A 21,415-nucleotide genomic window follows, 5' to 3' on the forward strand; every position below is an offset into this window, starting at 1 on the left:
ATGAGCCAGATCCTTCACCTTAAAGATGTTACTCTTCTTCTTCTTTTCTCCCCCCCCCCCCCCCCTCAGTTTCACCGTCTAAATCTCCCAAAGTTGAGAAGAAGAAACACAAAAGACCCCCGAGCGCCGGCCGGCCCACCCTGCAGATGGCCGGAGGATCAGAGAGCTGTCAGCACGCTTAAACGAGCCAAGAGTCGAGGCTTCAGCCCCGCGGGGGAGGACAGAGCATGAATGGGGTATTTCCACCAACCTCTAAAGCCCCCCACTGGGCATTTGTAAAATGATTTGTGGCAAATTTGTTTAATCAATATGGATGTGGGGGTTTTGGGTGCCCTCCTCGGACAGAAGTCTTTCTAACCCCCCCCCCCCCCCCTCGCCCTTTTTTCTCTCGCTTGTAAATGCATCAGTGGTCCCTGTGTGTCAAGAGAGCTCAGGTTGTATTGTTTGTCTCTGTGTGAGTGCGATACCAACGGGGGGGGGGATGCATACCTGACGAGTTATTGATCAGTGGAGGAGTCGCCAAACAGCACAGTGATTCAAACGAGTAATACACGTCCGCACACTTCATACACGAGACCCGCTCTTTACATCGAGTGCGTGTCTGTTTATGTGCAGCAAAAGAGTTTCTGCCTCTCTGACTCAAAACTGGAGGATGTTATTTGCTGTACAACATTGTAATTTTGACCCAATTCAAATAAAACTGCCGTCTTTGATTCTGGATGCCTCCTTTTAGCTTGGTGGTGCGTCCTGTGTCGTCAGCAATTTCCCCTTTAAACTGTGCAATGCTTTCAATTTCAGCACAATTTTAATATTTTCGTCCATCTAATCTCAATATGTCTTCACGCGCAATCCTTTTACATTGTATATCCCATGTTAATATTGCATATATACGTGTTTTTTTATATTCATTATATATTTAAAATGCATGTTTACTCATTTGTCACTTTTTTATCGTCACTGATGTTTCTTATTTTTAACATTCCTTTCGTTTCCCCCCACATTGGGACTAATAAGGGAGTTATCTTACCTTATCTATCAAATTTTGAGATTTTGATTGATGTTTGTGAAGTCAAGTTGCGAGAGAAGTTTCTTTTGAATGTCTTATGCGTGTTAACGTGTTCTTCCTCCATCATGGGGGGAAGCAGGTGGCTGCAGTCCAATTCATCGGCGGCTGCTCTCCGCCAGGAACCAAAGGACAAAGACAATATGGGGTTTTCTTCTTTTTGTCTTGCTTACGATTTACAGTTGTGCCTCCCATAAAGTAAACCTCCCCCTCTCTCTCTCTCTCTCTCACACACACACACACGCACACGCACACGCACACGCACACGCACACACATACTCACACCAAGAGGTTGCTGTGGTCTCTGCATGGCCTGAATAGATTATTTCAGTGACTGTTTGTTTAGAAAATTCGAAGAGTTAGAAACATCCAATAATTACCTTGGACTTTGTGGCATTTCTGACGACTGAAAAGACACACACGCACACACACACACACACACACACACACACACACACACACACGCACACACACACAGATCATAGCTGATCTGTTGTCCCCAACAACTCTGACCCCACGCCGTTATACACCAACACATGTTATCTCCATAGCAGCCCCCGGTAACACTGCTCCCTGTTGCCACCTATCATCTTGGTCATCTTTTAATTGTTTCAATATTTGTATATCTGCCTCTTGTTTATCCACCTGTTGCATTTTTTTTTACTCCCCTGTTGCATTTTTTTTTCTACACTCAAATCTAAACACGCTGTCCTACACGTAGCTTCCCGGTTGCTATGCCTGCAGTTATTATTTGCAGCCTTTTCCAGCTGGACGTTTCTGGCACTTCCTCTGGAATTGTTTTCCAGTTCAGACCCGGCACAGCACATAAGAACGTTTGTCACACACGCTTCGGCCCCGCTGAGTTGAATAACTTCAACAGGCTTGTGTGTGTGTGTGTGTGTGTGTGTGTGTGTGTGTGTGTGTGTGTGTCTCTCGCCCCCCCCCCCCCCCCCCCCCCTTCTCCTACTTCCTATCAAAACCAAGCCACCAGAGCTTACACACATCCCAGTTCCTGGACAGATGTTGGCAGAATTCCTAATTTCATTCTCATTCTCTCAGCCTGTCAGTTTTGAAAGGGGGAAGCAGGACAGAAAATAATCGGCAGAACATCCTATAAGTCTGAGTGTGGGGGCAGCAGATGTGGGTGCGGAGGGGAGGGGTCGCTCCGCTGGGCCTCCCCAAGGCCCGTCTGACCATTGTTCGGGCGGAGAAGCCATTTCTGTGGTCGCTATGACGACCATAGTACACTCTTATCCATGTGCCTGGCACAATGCTCGTGATAGTGGAAGCTCGGATTCTTTCAACTCATCCGACAAGAGCAAACAAACACGTCCATTTTTTTTTTAAAAATTGATTTTGTCTTTTGTCAAAGAAATGACAAATCTTGAATTGATATGAAACATTATGAGACTAACGAGAGAAAAAACACAACCGCAACGGTTTCACAGGGACAAAATGTCCCCGAAGCTTATTGTCGCTCATCTAATTTAGGAAATGTGCGACGATTTTTTAATAGGCTGAGAGAGAATGCCGGGGAATACAGAAGGCAGAGGCGGCGGGGATTAAGAGTTTCTTTCAGCGGTCACAGAGGGCCGTCAACACCTCCGAGGTCCGCAGCTGTCTCCGTCAATGGCCGCTGTAAACCTACATTGAAGAGCCTGAAAACCCACCAGGTGTCTTATGGTCTTTGAGCCGCAGAAGAACGACCACATTCACTGTCTGTTATGTTGCCCCGTTTTCATTTGTATTCAAGTTTTTAACACCCCCCCCCCCCCCCCCCCCCCCCCCCCCCCCCCCCCCCCCCCCCCCCCCCCCCCCCCCCTCCCTCCCCAGGGCGCATTACAGTCTTTTCTGCAAATGCGTAACTCATCGTATCAAAAACGCATTAAAAATCATTTAGCACGCCCGCTTTATTTTGCAATCCGTCCGCAATATATCTTACTACTTGTGTCGAGGGACAAAAGGGTCAAAAGATTTATGCGGAAAACAACAAAAAAAATGATTACGCGTGCGGCATTTTGATGCGCGTTATTATAATTTTTTGTGATCTGACATGATCAATGAAAATGCTGGCTGCATTTCTGCTTTGTTGTGTGTGTGTGTGTGTGTGTGTGTGTGTGTGTGTGTGCGTGTGTGTCAGCATGGGATCGTGTTAACATGGGTGTGTGCTACAGTCATCAATGTTTCATCAGCATCATACTTTTTGCCATCTGGGTCTCCAAACCTTAATCCATCAGTGTGAATGAGCATAACATGTGTCCCGCTGCAAAATAAATAAATAAATATATATATGTATAAATAACACAAACAAATAGCAAAACCAGCTTGTGGACTCACAACAAGTTGACTTGTTTGATTCAGACGTCACCGCGGTTGTGTGGCGGATCTGCTTTACATGAAAGATTCGATTTCATGTTTCCTGAATGCAACAGTCGAAAAGTCCCTGAATCTGCTCTTTTTTTGTTTTGCGCTGTAAGACGCATTTTGATTCTTTACTCTGCCGCATTTCAACTTCGCCCTCTCAGTTTTTCTGCCCCTTCACCCCGAAACGAGGACACGTAAATCACCAAAACCGGAGTTGGCAGTTTGCTATTGTACAACTGTGGCGCTCTCATAAGCTAATTAGAAGTGAGGGAGGACTGATGTCCTGCAGCCCCTCTGCTCGGGTACTTCCCACCCTGTAAATGTTTATGACCCTGGCCCAGATTGGATCTCAGATTTGAAGGATTGGCCCCCCTGTTGACTCACAGCTTGATGGTGACTGCTAAGCTCTCCCTATCTCTTTGTTTATTGTGTCTCAAATTCTTCAAGTTTGACCTCTACACCCCCCCCCCAAACCCCCCCCCCCTTGCAATTTCTTATGATAAAACATGAATTTGTTCGCGAAGAGTTGACGCATTTTCTCCAGTTAAAACATTTCGACCAGTGACTTTAATTGCTCTCCAATATGTGTCTTCAGCTTCTTTGGGCTTCTTATTGCATAGACTCGTCGTGCCGGCTGATGAGAAGTGAGAAGTGGACACAGTGGGGTTCTCTTGATTCCCGACACTCTATTGTTTATTGATGGAGGCAGTTGTCGTATTCGCGCAATAACAAAAGCCTGACTATTGCTGTGTTTACCTCTGCACAGGAACCACTGGGCAATTCTCCATTAAATTACAGCCATGTGTGGGCCACCGATCTCTCCCCTCACCCGCCAGCTCCTGCACCAGAGGCACACACACACACACACACACACACTCAGGGTCGAGTGGGATATTAGACTGTTACCGTCACAATAAACCAAGACCTTAAACAAAAAAACCCACATTGACTTCTGTCCCAGTCTGTAACAATCTTTTGTGTCACCAAAGTATGAGCAAATAAGCAGCAGCAGCCACAGCAATCCTGACAATTATTTACTTTCCAAAACTACATCTGAAAATAATAAGGAGAAGACTTCATCCCCAGAGCAGAAGTTGTTTGTGGAATGCTGTGGCACGTCCTTTCCTTCGGCCCCAACCCCCCATCTCTCTGCCCCCTTTTCAGTCAACGGTGTGAGACAAATAAGCAGTCATCTTGTTATCTCTCAGGTCACAGATCTAGTTTAAAGACAGTCATTCATACTTCCTGTTTCACCCAGGTGCTACAACCATTCCCGGCTCAACTTTTCACATGCAAATGGCCTCTGTTGAATTTGATTTTGGGTTGCGGCGGATTTTACAGCTCAGACATTTAGAAAAAGGACAATACTGTGTTTGATATGGTTTTACCACAAAGGGGTAAATTTCTCATTTAAAAAAAAAAATGCTGTGTCCTCATCAAAACAATTTACAATCTATGGAATTTGAGAACATGTTTTTAAAGTTATTAAAAGGTCCTTCCTCACCGAACGCACTTTGGGACAGTGTGATGTCACAAAATCACTCTCGTATGATCGCGTCTCAAAATCACAGGTATAGTGACCACTGTACAGTATATGTGAGCATATGAGGAAAGAATTAAAACAGCATTTTAGTGTCAAACTCTGCACAGTGGAGGTCGAACATCCCAGAGAACGGAGAGGAAGCTAACACATTTTTGAGTCCAGGGGGCCTTTAAACATGAAAAACCTTATCACAGAAAGTCAACTCCATCTACACGCTGTACCTACATGCATGTGCCCAGTTAACCTGTACATAAATGTGACATGGGGTGTGACTCGTGGGTGTGATCCTTTTCAAAACAGCAACAATCAATGGGCGACAAACAGCAGACAAACATCCAATACCTCTCACCCCGGTGCCCTCAGTCTCATTCTAGGCCGACGCTACCGAACAAAAGGCTAAATACATGTGTTGATGAAAAGAAGCACATTTGAAAAGGGCGCTTGCTGATCAATAATGAAAAACCCGTCTGACACTATAGTAATTGCCGTGAGCCCCCGCACTCTGCGTTTGCTGGATAATGCCGCGTTGAGATGATTGTGCGATCGCTGTAAACAACAAGTGTGGCGGGGGGGAAAATGACTGGATGGTCTTCACGGTGCTCTCATAGAAACGGAAAAAAGGGTGCAATCGATCGCCCATGAGCAAAGCTCGTGCTCTGATATGACTAATACGGATGGAAGAAAACACAGGCATGGTCCCAAGTGACAACAAAAGGTCGCGCAGGCTGCTTTCATTACACTACATTCCCTTTTCCATGGGAATCAAGTCTTGCGTGAAGAAGGAGGAAAAAACTTTCCCCCTTTGTCCTTTGTGCGAGCTTAATGACGTTATTTATGACTGCGAGGGAGGAAACGTTTTAAGGGGGCACCTGAAGAAAACCGACACAGGATAAAATAATAAAACAGGATACACTCAGAAGAGGTCCTGATGTCAATGGGGAAGAAAACCGTCCGACCATTACGAGAGGGTTGGGCGGTGGAGGAAGAGTCTGAGGTGGCGAGAGATGAGACGGCTGGATTGGTTTTTTTCAGGAGTTTACAGAGGAGGGGGGGTGATGCAACTTTTCATTGTGTTTCTACAGTAGGAAGTGGATTATTTTTTCAATTTAACACGGGTCGTGCGTGACTCAATTCTGGGGATTTTACTGAAATGTCACAAATGTATGACAACGTGTAAATGGACTGTATCTATATGACGCTTTTCTGGTCGTATAGAGAACTCAAAGCGGTTGACAGGAGAAGACACATTCCCACTCATTCGAATAGCCGCGCTGTTCTTTTTTCTTCCTATCGTTCATACACATTCATACGCTGCCGGAAGAGCCGCCAGAGGCAATTAAGGGTTAAGTGCCTTGCCCAAGGACACGTCGGCGTGCGGACTAGGGGGAAGCCGGGATCGAACCGCCAACCTTCCTCTTAGTGTTTTGCACAAATAGTTGATCGCAATAGTTGATTTGAATAATCGGCATCTGTTTTTTTCCCCCAGAAAGATTTCATACATGTTTGAAGACTGAAAGAAAAATACTCCGAATTCAGTAGAAGCTTTTTTTCCTCAAAAGTCGAATGCCCTGTGTAAAAGTCCTGTGTAATCTGTTCGTCTCATTGACAAATACAGTACGCAAATAAGTTATGTTTTTGATTTTCAGTGTTTGTGCAGGTTGGTGGGAACCACATTGCACTTAAATTGTTCGAACATCACATTGCAAGCTACTTGCACAACAAAAATCCTCTTGGTGCATCTTCAACTAAAGGGCAACAACGGAGAAAAAAACAAACTGGAAATGCAGAATTTCGCGCAGCGAAAGCTCAAACAAACACAAATGAGAAGCTCCTGTTCAAACCTACGCAGCCTTTGCTCCCGTGCGAACATAAAGACGAGTAAACCAGACACTTTCCCCAGTGTGTTTTTTAACAACGGCACTGGTTGTCACACTGACGCGAACCCGCTCCTCTTCCCCGAGTCGCTCTGAGCCTTTCATCTTTTAGTGAGTCCTAAAAGACACATGTTCAATTCACAATTCCTCAGCAAGTGTTGCGGCTGTTATTGTTTGTCCACTGCAAGGTCATCGTAAAAAAAAAAAATTCCTGTGGCAAATGACACATCTGGGAAACTTAACGCCTCTCTCCCGCTCGCTGCGTTCTCTTGTGCCGACGCCATAAGGTCAAGAAATAAGAAAATATAGAAAAAATACTGAGAGGGTAATAACTGACCCAAGGTCGTTCCCAAGCTGCAGATTGACTATTGTCACATATATATATATATATATATATATATATATATATATATATATATACACGTGGCCTGGCCAAGGACACCTTTGGTTCCTTGTGCTCGCTGCAACAAAGAAGAAGAGGAAGAGAAAGAAAAAAAAGAAGACATAACTGAGATGGACCAACACAAAATGATCACAACGGATCGCTTCAACAAAGCGGGGAGAAAAAGCCGAGGACCCATCGGTTCGCGTGGCGTACGCGCGGCTTTTCACAGAGCAGATTAAATCATTCTCTCCATCTTTAACCCCGCATGTCAGAGTTGTTATTCAATTTTCAAAAAAAGAGAGATACGGCTGATATCCCCCTTGTTCCCACACACGGCCACTTTTACGACCGCACACAGTTTGACTTGTTTAGATTGAACGTGGAAGAAGCAGCGTATTCAAGCATCGTTTCTTATTGGGGGCAATAAACCGTCTAGACAGAACTCCCCTCTCCTCTCTCTCTCTCTCTCTCTTTTTTTTTCACCTTCAGCCCGAGCCCCTTAAAGGGCATTTGTTTATCTGAATACATTGGGCTCGTCTTTGTCTCGCACTAATCAGCTGTGGGGTTATATAACACTCCGCTGAGGCCTTTTAGACTGAGATAAATCCTCCCAGAAGGCCGCGGCCATGTACAATGTAAGGGCTGGTTAGAAAATGACCTACCACAGTTTATTTCATTTCAGTCACTGTCATCTTAAACTTGACTTACTTTCTCTGACTGAGATAGCTGAAGATATTCAGCTTGAAGCTGAGAGAAAAACGATCAAACCCTCATATTTAGGAGGCTACAACCGGCCGGCGTTTATATATTTAATAATGTAAGTGACTTCAGCTGTTGAATGATTATCAAACGTATCAATCTTTGGTCCATCAACAAATCGATCGGTAGTCTTCTAATGTTTTGGTCCAGCATCAGAAGAATTCAGTGCTTATATCAGGACTGTCTCTATATTTTTACAGACCTTGAGAACGTCTTTTCACGTTTGGGTCTGATTCCTTGTGACGTTTTTAATGTCCAAATTGTGCTGTATGAATAAATCTTATTGTTCCTACATTATTGTGAATGGAGAGAAAAAAACGCCCTGTGTCTAGTTGTATAATCTCTGAATCCCAGGTTGAGTTTTCTTTTATATATATATATATATATAATTCCTGTTAGGTCACAGTGTCTCATTAGGACATAACAAAAAAACTTGTTTCCAAAATAGACTTCTCCACACTTCAGTGATCTCAGATGACCTCTCACAGTGTGGTATGGACCTGGTTTGTTAACCCCCCCCCCAAAAAAAGAATCCTGTCTCCATAATCTAATCTGAGAGAACATGCAAGGTACGAGTAAAGCAGGCACCCTATGTCCCGGTGAACTATGAATATATATTTCATATGTTCATGCTGGGAACATGTTAAAGCAGGCAAGAGTCACACAGAGACTCTTTCACCTCACAGCTTTTCAAAAGAGAAAACATCAAGAGTGTGATTTTAGCTTCGACAGAAGATGTAATATTGGGTTATTTATTAACCGATAATCCCTTCAGTTGTCTCAATGAAACCCGTTTCTGGCTGATGGAGTTACTTCAGGATGTGATCACTGTGCGCTGCTCTGTAATAAAGGTCCCCCCCTCCCCCTTGTGTAAATTCTCTTCAGTGATGTGTGGTGAACTTCCTGGAATGTTTTTTTGGTTCACCAAACTGCGCCCGGCAAGGTGAGTGTTGACGAGAACGGACAATGTCATTCCAGCAACTTCTTCGTGTCAACACAAACACTGTTGTTGTTTCGCATTAAGCTCAGTGTTGTACCAGCACCAAAACATTTAATCACTAGAGGAGGGGGGGAGAGACATTTTCTGACATGTAACAGTATGTTTTGGGACGTGTGGGAATCACTGGACAAACCGTGGGACAAAATTCACCCTCGTTTATGAATAATGCACAACTGCAAATTGACAATCTCTCATCTGGTATCATCTGGAGGAGTGGAGGCCTGGGTCGACCAGTTATTGCAGAAAAACTTGTCGGAAGACATCGAGCTGATTATGTTTTTAATCCCATAACTGTTGGTTTGTTTGTTAGTTAGTTTATTTGTCTGTTTGTCGGATAGCTACCAAGACTAATAAATCGATTTCTAACAAACTTGCTTGAGGAATTGGACCTCGGATGTGTCCATCCAATTTTGGCATGGATGAGGATTAAGGGGCAGATACAGGATTTCTTTTCCTTCTCTCTTTCTTTATCATTGCAATAAAGGGCATTTTCCAACATTTGAGACTTATGCACAAATCTTGATGTTTCCTCTCTTGAGCGCTAAGTTTTATGACAACAAAATAATTGTGGCTTATCTGACCCCTTCTTCTTTTACATTGCTGCTATAAGAACTACACAATCGTGAAGGTAATTCGGCCTCGGCGGAGGTCTGCGCTCTACTCGGTATTGTTTTCATTTGCGTGAACATTCAGATTCATTCGATCACTGTTTTGGTGTCAATATACACACTGTTGGTCGGATATGACTTCTGCAAACATACATCATACTTATTTACATACGGCAGCCTGAAGAAGAACAAACATTTTCCACACCTTCACTGTACAAATCTTCTTTAACCTGTGACTGTGTTTGGATGAATCTAGATGAACATGTATGCCCCTGTGGTCCCATGATATTCATCAGTAGAATATCCCCAACAAAGTGCCGCATAGTGAGATTATGGTGAGGCCTACAGGCTATGATATGTGTGTGTGTAATATGAGCAAACAGATGCACCACATCTGTTTCTACAGCAACAAAGCTAAACACATGAGTGAGATATGAAAGATTCTTGAGACTCTGGAGAGTGCAGGAACTAACAAGATCCAAAAAACACCCTGATGTGTGAATGAAGTTGAACTAATCCCAATTTACAGTTGGAATATACAATATTCACGAACTTTTGACTGTGTTTGGAAGAATCTAGATGAACAAGTATGCCCCTGTGGTCCCATTATATTCATCAGAAGGATATACCCAACAAAGTGCCTCATAGTGAGATTATGGTGAAAACCTACAGGTTAATATGTGAGTGTGTGTGTGTGTGTGTGTAATATGACCAAACAGATGCACCACATCTGGTTCTACAGCAACAAAGCTAAATACATGAGTGAGATATGACGGATCCTGGAGAGTGAATGAAGTCCCCGCCCGCAGGAACTAACAAGATCAAAAAAACACCCTGATTTGTGAATGAAGTTGAACAAATCACAAAATCATAACAGTTGGAATATTTTGGGGGGTAATTTAAGGTTCACAGTGAGTTTCATCAGATGACGTCTGATCCGTCACTGGCTCGCGGACGTCGCCGGTGGAGATGCGTGGCACACATCCAGGAAAAGGAGCGATGAGTTGGGGTGTTATTAACCCTGCCTCCACCCCCGCGGTCCGGCCACTGGCGTGGCTCCTGCCGGCCCCGCCCCCGGCCGACCACGCCCCCGCCCCCGCCCCGCCCCTGCCGCTCATCAACGGGTTGAGCCGCATTTGAATAATGTGAGAGCACTTGGACCGGAGCCAATCAGCTGTCGGGGCGCCGTGATAAATCGCAATGCATTATTGATAATAATAATTACGTCGACATGCGCGTTTCCACTCGAGGGGGGACAGATTTTTTTCTCCTTCTCCCCCCACAAAGCGCAAGAATTTCGCCGGCGACGGACACGGGAGGCATTTATTTGGTTTTGTGACTCTTTCGGCCCCCGATGGTCGCAACCATGTCGCGGCGCAAGCAAGCCAAACCGCAGCACATCCACTCCGACGAGCCCGGCTCGCTGGAGACCGGTAAGTTTCACACACACACACACACACACACACGGTCGGTCACTCACTCACACACACGTCGGGGGGGGGGGGGGGAAACAGAGAAAGAATCAGAAAGTCGGCGTGTGAGCAGCCGCGCCATGTTTCTACCTAGCGACACTTTTTTTTCTTTTCTTTTTTCTACCTGTGAAAGTTTGGGGCACGGACTCTTTCGGCCACTTGTGTTCGGCTCCTGTCGCACTTCGACCCGTCGCCTCCTCTGCGAATTGACCACGAGCCAAACTTGGCAAATAATTATTAATTTAAAAAATAATAATAATAATAATAATAATAATAATGATACCTACAGGTGCGTCGACAGTCACTTCACCAGTTCCAACACTGTGTGTGTGTGTGTGTGTGAGAGTGTGTGTGTGTGAGCTCTACTCACCGAGTCGCATCCTTTTCTAACTTTTTTTTCCAATTCTGTTTGAATGTGTTCGACTGAAAGACCTTCATCAATCCGACACTCGACTCCGTGTGGAAGTTTAGTTTTTTTTTGTGTGTCGCACTTTCGGGACTTTAAATTAAAGACGGTGAATCTCTTTGAACTTTTTTTCCCCCCTCACATTCATTGACTCGTGTGTCAATATTGATTATATCTGGGGTTGTTTTTTTGGGGGGGGGGGATGAATTTTGATCGGTTTGTTAACATTGATTTCATTGGCTGACCAGCAATTTCTTACATTCGAATCCCTTTTTTGTCTTTTTCCTTCTCTCCCTCTATTCCATTCGGAATATTCCTCCCCGACCTCGTTTGTCATGACGCATCACTTTTAATTGGTGCCAAATAGCAGTGGCTGAGTTTCCATCAGGCATCATCACAGGGGGGGGGGGTTCTAATGATATAAAATGTCCACTTTTGACTCAGAATACTTTTCCATTCAAGTTTGTGTTATCTATATATTTTTTTGATATTAGTGATTTGTTTGCACCAAAGTTGATTTTTATTTATTTATTTTCTTACACAAAGGTGCACCCCCCCCCCCCAAAAAAAAAAAAACCCAGTATGAAATGTGACACTGGAGTGAGCTGACCTGAAAGGCAATAAATCCCCCAGTTTAATGCATGACTGTTTCCTTTCGTACATATGTGGAGAGGTGGGGGATGGAGCCCTGGCCCTTTTTCTTTTTTTTCTTTTTTTTTTTGGTGGAGACTGGGTGGGGGGTGCGATTTGGTTGTTGCCATATGCAAGTCCCAGCGTTGTTGTAGATGGGAGCCCACCTCTTATAATTAGGGGGATCTACTTTGTGGGTGTTTTTTGATTTGGCAAATCCACGGTGTCTTTTATATCTAATACTTGTATGTATTCATTTATTTATTTTGAAGTGCGCATGGATGTCTTGGTGTGACCTCGTGTCACGCGCCGGGTGGCGGAGAGCGTCGCCTCGTTATTCAATCAACAAGTTGTGTTTTTAGTTTTTTTTTGTGTTTTTTTTTTTATTGATAGTACATTGTTACATGATTATCTTGTTGCACTCCCTTTTGTTTGTCCCGTGCCAGTCGAAGTTGACTCTTTAAAATAAACAAACAAAGATAAGAGCTGCTGCGTCGTATTCCAGTGGCGCAAATGCGGGTGGCCGGGACGTGGCCTGACGTCTGTTTCCGCCCCGGATCAAAATGTGCTGCAGTTTGAAACTTTTTTTTTTTGATTTTTTTTTTTTTTGTTGTTGCTTTGTTTTGTTTGTGACACCGCTTCAGTGCCTCCTGGTGAGCAATTAACAAGTCCCAGCAGTTTCCTTGGGCAAATGCAAACAGGTGGTCGACCCCCTTTTCTCTTGGGCATTAGCATTTAACAATACACCCAGTTGTGAAATGGCCTCTTGGTTAGCAGACAAATTAAAATCCACACTTGCGGCACTTATCAGCTTTTCACGGGCTGTGAATCTACTTTAAGGTAATCAACATTATAGTACCCCCTTTTCTTTTTATCCCCCATGTTTGCACAAATAAAGTTGGTCTTGTATCTTCTTTAAAATTGGGACGTCAAATTCAGTGTAAAAGTTTGTAGGTATCATTTGCTCGTTGAGGAACACACCCTTTAGTGTTGTTTTTTCTTATAGTTTGGGATCAGAAACAAGTATTTGGCTCCACATGTGGTGTTGGAAACAGATCTCATATTCTAGCAAGTGGTTGGGGGGCTCATTTCAGACAGTAATTCAATGCCCAGGGGCTCTTTGTCTTTCTGGACAGTGTTCTGGGTGATGCCAAAGGTAGATGAATGCCCTCTGCTGGCCCTGTGGCAAATTCAAAGTCTTAAAACAGCCCCAGTGCAGAAGGGATATTTTAAAACAAGATTATCTAATCCAGTACAGCAAAGTACTGTAGCGTCAAATGTATCATTGAATCAAATTAATCAATTTCAAAAGGACAAAAAAAGTTTAATGGATATTTATACATTTGAATTATATTATAATATACATTACAAGGTTTGCTGTACTGGATTTATTAGGGCTGCGATTGGAGCATTTTATTACCACAATTTACTCATCTTGACATAGTCACACAGATTTATACACTCAAAAGTTGGTATATTACTTTTGATTCATCTTTTTTTTTTTGTCAAATGTATTTAACTTTATGAAGTGTGTTCATTTCAATTCTGTTATCCTCTCGTTTCAGGGATTCCTTGCGACGATCAAGCAGAGGAGACTGGAAAGGAAGTGAAGCGGTTCAGACTGGACGAGACCAGGGTCTGCAACAAGTGTTGCGCTGAATTCTTCGATGAAGCAGAATTTCTTGAGCATGAGAAAAATTGCACTAAACGTCAACAGGTGGTCATCATGAAAGATGGCACTGGGGAATATTCACACGGTTCTCCTCAAGGCCTCACCAGTGACCACGATGATAGCCAGTCCAGTAGTCACTCCCTATCAAATGTTAATGCAGACCACCTGGAAAGAACCGAGGAGGAGAGCAGCATGAATGCAGATGACTCAGGACAACATGATCATGCAGGGATGTCCGCTAGCCCTGAGATGACTTTCCACCCCTCACCCAAAATGCAAGATTCAAATGTCACTCTTGAAACCATGGCAGACACTAAAGTTGCTGTCTCCCAACATTCTTCGAGTAATGAATCTCTGACCTCATCACAGGAGGCCATACAGACCATTCCAATGATCCTGGAACAGTTGGTATGCCTCCAGCAACAGCAGCTACAGCAAATCCAGCTCACGGAACAGATTCGAATCCAAGTGGCTATGATGACTCCACAGGGTCTGCAGTCATCAGTCGGGGCAGCAATGGACCCTCTGAAAGCCCTTGGTGCCCATCTCTCCCAACAGCTGTCTGCTGCAGCAGCTCTGATAGGAAAAAGGACCGGCAGCCAGAGCCTCTCTATGGAGACGATGAAGCAAGGTAAACTACCTCTACCAACTGTCATCCCTACCTCTCTACCTGGAGGACTGGGTTCAGCGACTTCTAAAACAGACATTTTGAAGGGCATTCCAGATCTGGCCAGCCGTTTACCAGCGCTGCTGCCCCCCCAGTCGCAGAGTGTCATGGGTTTCCCTAGCACCTTAAACGGTATCCAACCAGGGATCGAGTCCTCCAAAAAAGTGAAGTCAAAGATGCAGAGCCTCCCACCAGAATCAAAGAATGGTGACTCGTTATATAAGCACAAGTGCAAGTACTGCGGAAAGACCTTCGGCAATGACAGTGCTCTCCAGATCCACTTGCGTTCACACACCGGCGAGAGGCCCTTCAAGTGCAACATCTGTGGAAACCGCTTCACAACCAAAGGAAACCTTAAAGTGCATTTCCAGCGGCACAAAGACAAGTATCCAAATATTGGCATGAACCCTCATCCTGTGCCAGAGCACCTTGACAATATTCCCACCAGCAGCGGAATCCCGTTTGGCATGTCTATACCCATGGATGAGTCAAACATGACTGAAACTAAGCCTATAATAGGCCATCCTGCTGCTGGGTTCCACCCATCTCCTATACCAGCATTCAAGACGACCTTTGACAGCTTTGGAGGGGACCCATTTTCACAGAGGCCCTCCCCATCAACAAGTGATGGCTCTCCGTCTGTTTCCTCTGACGTATTTAGCCAAGAGACAGGATTGGATCAGAATCAAAAGGATGCTAAAGAACTGTTTGGAGCACTGCACCATATGAATGGTAATGGTATTCCAGGAGAACAAAGCTCTGGAACAGCAAAACTTCAGCAAATGGTGGATGGTCTGGAAAAGCGCACCAATGACCCTAATGAGTGTGTAATATGCCATAGGGTGCTCAGCTGCCAGAGCTCACTCAAGATGCATTACCGCACACACACCGGCGAGAGGCCTTACAAGTGCAAAATCTGTGGCCGAGCATTCTCCACCAAGGGTAACCTCAAGGCCCATTATGGAGTGCACAGGGCTAACACCCCTCTTAAGATGCAGCACTCGTGTCCCATCTGCCAGAAGAAGTTCACCAATGCTGTGGTTCTGCAGCAGCACATTCGAATGCACATGGGTGGGCAGATTCCCAACACCCCGATGCCAGAAAACCAGTTTGAAGCAGCAGAGCCAATAGAGCAAACTCCAACAGAGGAGAATCCCACGGACACTAATGGTTTTGAAGCAAGCATGGAGGAGTGTGAGCCAGAGCTGAACTCCCAGAAGCCAAACGACAGCTTTGACTCCCTCCCATCTGCCCCCGAGGAACAACCACAGAAGCATGTGGCCCCCGTTCCGTTTTCCAGCCTGGATGTTTTGAAGAATCTCACCTCTGCTCTTGCACTGAAACGACAGAGTAGCACTGCTTCAGAGAGCGAGGGCACGTCCAAAGAATCCCCATCAGCTCCCCGAGAGCAGGAATATCAGAATGGCCGCAGTCCTGCTATTTCTGACTCGGCCATGTCTTTTCATTCATTCTCCCCATTAAACAGCAACATGAATAGTAGCAAGTCTCCAGAGTCCCCTGCTAATGAGTTTACCTTCAATGGGCCAAATCCAGATTCTGATGTTGGCACTCAGGAGGGCACTGAGTCAAGTGGGGCCCTCGACCTCACAGCGTCCAGCAACTTTACCCCCAAAGCCATTAAAGAAGAACCTGGCATGCCATTCACAAATGGAGACTATGGTGAGTTTTTATTGGCTTCAGAATAAGGTTGATTGAGTAAGCTGTCACACTGAATGATTTGATCTAATTTCCCACTTTTTGTGTCAACAGTTCATAGTAACATGTCTTTCATGAGACTACCATCAAGTCTGGCCAGTTTAGAGATGAAGATTCCTTCAGAAAATCCTTTGGGCCCTCATGGTTTGTTCAGCTCCCACATGCCTCAGGGAACATCCATGCCCTCGTCCATCTCCAGCGCACCTCGGCGATCGACCAAGCAGCACATGTGTCACGCCTGTGGCAAGAACTTCTCATCGGCCAGCGCCTTGCAGATCCATGAGCGCACTCACACAGGGGAGAAGCCTTTTGCCTGCAACATCTGTGGCAGGGCTTTCACCACTAAGGGAAATCTAAAGGTAAGTTACCACTGTCACCAAGTGCTGAATAGGCCGTTTTCAGTAGAGGTGTGTACTTTGAAATAATGCAGCCAGTGTTCTGATGGAATTGTCATTGACTGGGAGTCTTGTTTTTCAGGTGCATATTGGCACTCACATGTGGAACAACTCATCACGCCGCGGTCAGCGCCTGTCTCTGGATAATCCCATGGCATTGATGGCGATGAGCGCAGAGGCCAAGATGTTGCCCGAAATGATTCAGGCTCCCAAAGAACTGGGTGCTCCCCCGATGAACTTTGACCCATCTCTGTGGAACCAGTATGCTGCTGCCTTCACTGGTGGCCTGACCATGAAGACCAATGAAATTTCTGTCATCCAGGGTGGTGGTATCCCACACCCAGGGAGCCCTGCTGGTGGGCCGCTAATCGGATCCACTGGAGGCCTCATGAAGATGGATGGGTCGCACTCTGGCTTGCCGGCCTCGGTGGCCGAAAACAGCTCTGACAGCGTGCCAAAATCACAGTTCCCACATTTCATGGAGGAGGGTAAAATCGCTGTCAATTAGGCTTTTCTAGCCACCTGCCAGTTTATTACCTGAACTCAGTTTTTGAATGTCTCCCCTTTTTCTCAATGAGGTACAATCAATATTCAGAGAAAAGCTTGTAAAATTCTGCTTAGATTTTCCAGTAAGTTCATTGCAACTCTTTCTTCTGATGTGGACGATTCAAGTGTTACTCTTAGTTGAACTTGGTATAACTACTGTAGTTGTATTTTATTTCATACAAATATATATGCGGGTATTTTTTTTTTTTTCCATTTGCTGTCTATCCAGAAGTTTGAATGTATAACTTACTTGAAACTGCTTTAATTCAGACTGTCTTCTTGATACTGAAGGATTTTTGACTTTAATAGGAAAAGTTTCAGGGCATTACACAATGTCTGTGTTCAGAAATGATGTTGTAGTTAACCGTATGTGTCTAATGACTACTTTCCCTCCTATTGTGTGCCATAGGTTTTATGACATTGTGCATTTTTTGTAGTGGTAAATGTCGTCATGTCTCATTTTGAAGGGGCTTTGGATTAGAGTTACATATTATTACTGTGTCTTGTCTATTAAAGCAAGTCACAACAGTTCAGTCATCAATTTTGGACAATGCAGATGGTAAAATAAGTGTTCATCTTTATTGCGTAGGTGTGAAGATACATTAGTTAATGACTAACTTTTTGCCAAGTACCTTATCTGAGCTGTTCTTGTTGCTGTTGTCTTTCACTGCACCGTTAGGGTATGAAGGCTCTGTTGGACTGATTAATTAGTGTAGTACAGTGTAGCATGGCATGTATTTCACATTTTCAATGTTCGACCTTACATATTCCACTTTTATATCTGCAGAGTCAGATTGAGTTGGCTGAGCTCTAAAGGCTGTCATATGCTCAATGTTGTCATGCCTGCACTTTATTCAGGTTTTAGTTAGATTTCCTTTTTATAGTTGCGTTTCAGTTTCACTGCTTTATTGTGATGCCTAAACGGGAGGGGGGAAAAGGCAAATCAACAATTTTGTCAACTTTTCCTTCCTGTCGGGTTTAGTTTGAAACAACCATTTAGATAACCTGTCAGACCTGTCAACTTGTAGCATCGTTAATTTATTTATGATACACAAAATGCTTTGAGTTTAGGGGGTAAGTTCTACCTCGTTTAGATTTTAGTTGTCCTCCATGCCCCCTGCTCTCAATGCAATGCTCTGTATATTTTCGGATACATTCATGAGCATACAATAAGATTTTTCATTCTCAGCCTGCTGAGTTGAACAGTAATGAATGTATCACTGGACACTTTACACAACCCAGAATGGTCAGTACTCTGTAGGCCCCTGCTGTACATTCCTTTATTGATATGCATTTGCCAAATTGTGCCTTTCTTTAGCAAACATGTCAGAACTGCTTTCAGGTTGTCTCTACAATTCAAGTAATGTTGAGCCAATTTGGCATGTTTACAATGTAAATGTTTTTGTTTTTCCAATGTTTCCTTCACCTTAAATGTTTTCTGATTTTGAAAAATAAAATCAGGGTGACCTTTTTCAATACCTTAATTATCATTCCTTCAGCACGGACAACGTTCTTACGAAATGCATTGCAAGCTGATGCTCGAGGAAAAAAATGGCCGGTTTTAATGCACATAAAATCCCTCATTGTAATCAGTTAACCTCCAAGTGACATCAAGTCAAATGCGTGTTACTTTTTCGCCTGTCAGTAGCCAGTAATCCCTCTTCATTTTGCATCCTTAACAAAAAAACATTTGCATGCTCTCCTATCATGTCTGTTGACAATTAGTTTTTGGTCAATTATATAGTGAAGCTACTTTAAGTTATTTGTTTTGATTCGGCTCAATGGTACAAATTTGATTCTAGGGTGGTGTTGAATTGGACTATTTGATTTGATTCAGTCATGGACAACAGTCAAAACATAATCAAAATATACAATTATGTGAGCTTGTATAAATAATGTCAGCATTACACCCACACACTGCTGTGCCTCTGCTAGATATGGACTTTAATTATTGTTCTTGACACAGTGGCATGTGTGCATCTGTTTTTTAAAAGCTTAACATGAAACAAAAATAAATTTTACCTGCATACACACTGAGACAGACAAACACACACCTCACACCTGCAAGTACACCTGCAACATTGTTACAATCCAAGCACCGAGAAGCTATCTGGTCCTACTTTGCCGCACTCTTTACCCTCAGTAGTGTTGGAATCTGCACAACGTTCTGAATATTTATAATTTTTTCGCACTGTTCTTACATCTGAACATCAGGGGAGGTACAAAACAGATAAATAACTCAACATCACAGTGTACAGATCACCTCCACTACAATCCTCAATATGAGCAACATATTTAGCAAAGGATTCACTTCTCAGAGGGAATTGGAGATAATATTTGATGAGAGCGAGTGGAATGTTATGGATTACATAATGCAGTGGAAGAGGAGGATGTTTTCAGAAGTAAATTTGAAGCTGAGCCCCACAGCACACATATGTCCAAGAATGGCCAGATTGAATGGTCTTCATGGCCAATGTAATTACTTCATGACTTTATCTTATTTTATATAAGATAAAGGTGAAAATGAATTGACTATCAGTTCAAAAATAATACACATTGATGACAAAATTGTTTCAGTTCTACTTAAGCATGATTTATGCCACCCAGGTCTTTATTATAGCGGACTTTTCACAAATTATAACTTATTAAAAACTTTGTGACACACACTTACATTGTTAAATGTGATCCAGCTGAAATTATTTTCAAACATTAATCACACATGTTATCCCCATTGTTGGGAATTGAAATAAATATTGTTAAGGATTTTGTATATCATTTTTTAAAATTCCTGTATTGCTTTTGAAACCCAAATAATGCTCTGGGTCAGTTTGACCTGCACAATACCAATGGGTCCAAAAACTGGACATAATACAAGGGTTAAACACGTGTGTGTGCGTGTGTATATATATATATATATATATATATATATATATATGTGTGTGTGTGTGTGTGTGTGTGTGTGTGTGTGTGTGTGTGTATATATATATATATATATTTATGTGTATGTATTTATGTGTGTGTGTGTGTATATATGTCTGCGTGTGAATAAACATATATATGTATATATGGGTATATATGTGTAAATATATGTGTGTATATATACATATATAAAGGCTGTTTCAGGGTTGTGTTACATAAATAATCATCCCTACGTAAACACGAACTATTATAATCTGCTGTCAATTTTCATGTAAGGAGGAGTAGTTGATGGAAAATATAACTTCCTGCTGGGAAAAATTTTTTTTTAAAAAATCCCCCGAGCAGTATGAAAATAAAGAGCCAGCCAGTCCTTCAGCAAACACTGGAGACTGAATTTAAGATATTATACAGATGTGACGTGGGACACGGTTAAAGCTCGGTGTCACACCCCCCCCCCCCCCCCGGGTCTGTGCTAACATGCTAACATGCTAACATGCTAACCCAGTGACAGCTGGGCAACGAGCCTCCGCCCAGAACCGCTGCCGCGCCGCCGCCGCCGCCGCCACAGCGCTTCCCACGCCGTCGACCGAGGGGGCCGCAGGAAATGGCGGACAACATCCCCCTACAGCCCGTGAGACGACCGAAGAGACACGACGGCAAACACCGACATGGGTGAGACGAGCCCCGTTGTCACGGAATGAACCAACACGGAGCCTTGTTGTCGACTGCCGCCGCCGCCGCCGCCGCCGCCCGTCGACGGCGACTAGCAAACGCGCGGTCGCGCGGTTCGCGTGCAGCCGTTTTGTTTGGGGAATGAATATGAATATGCGTGCTCATGACAACAATGATTGTAATGATAACGACGTGTCCCATTCATGTGTGGCGGTAGAACACAAAGCTAGCTTAGAGGCTACAGGCGCACATCCTTGTTCCGGTCGGAGCAAGTGCATCTGACGCGCCGCGATCGGGTCAATATTTGCTCCCGACTGGAGCTCGGGTCGCGGCCGACGCGCAGGCCCCGACTCTGAACGGGTACATGCTACATGTTTATAATACTTTGCGTTGTGTATAAATACATGCGAAGGAGCCGCAGGCCCCCTCGGAAGTGATGATGGAGGACGAGCACGAACGTGCTGGAGTGCAGCCAAATGTCGCCTCCCGTGATGAACGCACCCTGCCGACGACTCAGCTGTTATAATGCAGCACTACTAGCACGTTTGCTATACACAGTGTTATTTAGCAGCATTGCAGTTGCAGCATATGAATGAACGGCCAAGCTGCCTTGTAAGAGCAAGGAGGAGGGGGCGGGGGAGGGGGGGGGGGGGGGGTCTATTGGCTGAAGTGGAATATAGAATAATTGATAATCATGTTTTCATTCATGTGTAATCATCTGATC

At 44.1% G+C, this 21,415-nt stretch overlaps 2 protein-coding genes across 2 annotated transcripts in view; both read left to right on the forward strand.

Annotated features, from left to right (window-relative positions):
• The first annotated feature begins 10,758 nt into the window (after window positions 1–10,758).
• On the forward strand, window positions 10,759–18,576 carry sall4 (spalt-like transcription factor 4). The gene is made up of 4 exons (XM_035646138.2): window positions 10,759–11,029; window positions 13,670–16,123; window positions 16,214–16,518; window positions 16,637–18,576. Exons 1-4 carry the CDS (start codon window positions 10,951–10,953, stop codon window positions 17,060–17,062), a joined length of 3,264 nt encoding a protein of 1,087 aa, XP_035502031.1. The 5' UTR covers window positions 10,759–10,950; the 3' UTR covers window positions 17,063–18,576.
• A 1,934-nt stretch (window positions 18,577–20,510) lies between these two features.
• Window positions 20,511–21,415, forward strand: part of LOC118316941 (probable phospholipid-transporting ATPase IIA) — a 31,593-nt gene continuing 30,688 nt past the window's right edge. Inside the window, exon 1 of the mRNA XM_035645242.2 lies at window positions 20,511–20,691. Coding sequence (XP_035501135.1) covers window positions 20,624–20,691 — 68 coding nt within the window. The 5' untranslated portion in view covers window positions 20,511–20,623. The remainder of the gene's footprint in view (window positions 20,692–21,415) is intronic.

The sequence above is a fragment of the Scophthalmus maximus genome, chromosome 3 (genome assembly GCF_022379125.1).
Source record: "Scophthalmus maximus strain ysfricsl-2021 chromosome 3, ASM2237912v1, whole genome shotgun sequence".
NCBI classification, from domain to species: domain Eukaryota; kingdom Metazoa; phylum Chordata; class Actinopteri; order Pleuronectiformes; family Scophthalmidae; genus Scophthalmus; species Scophthalmus maximus.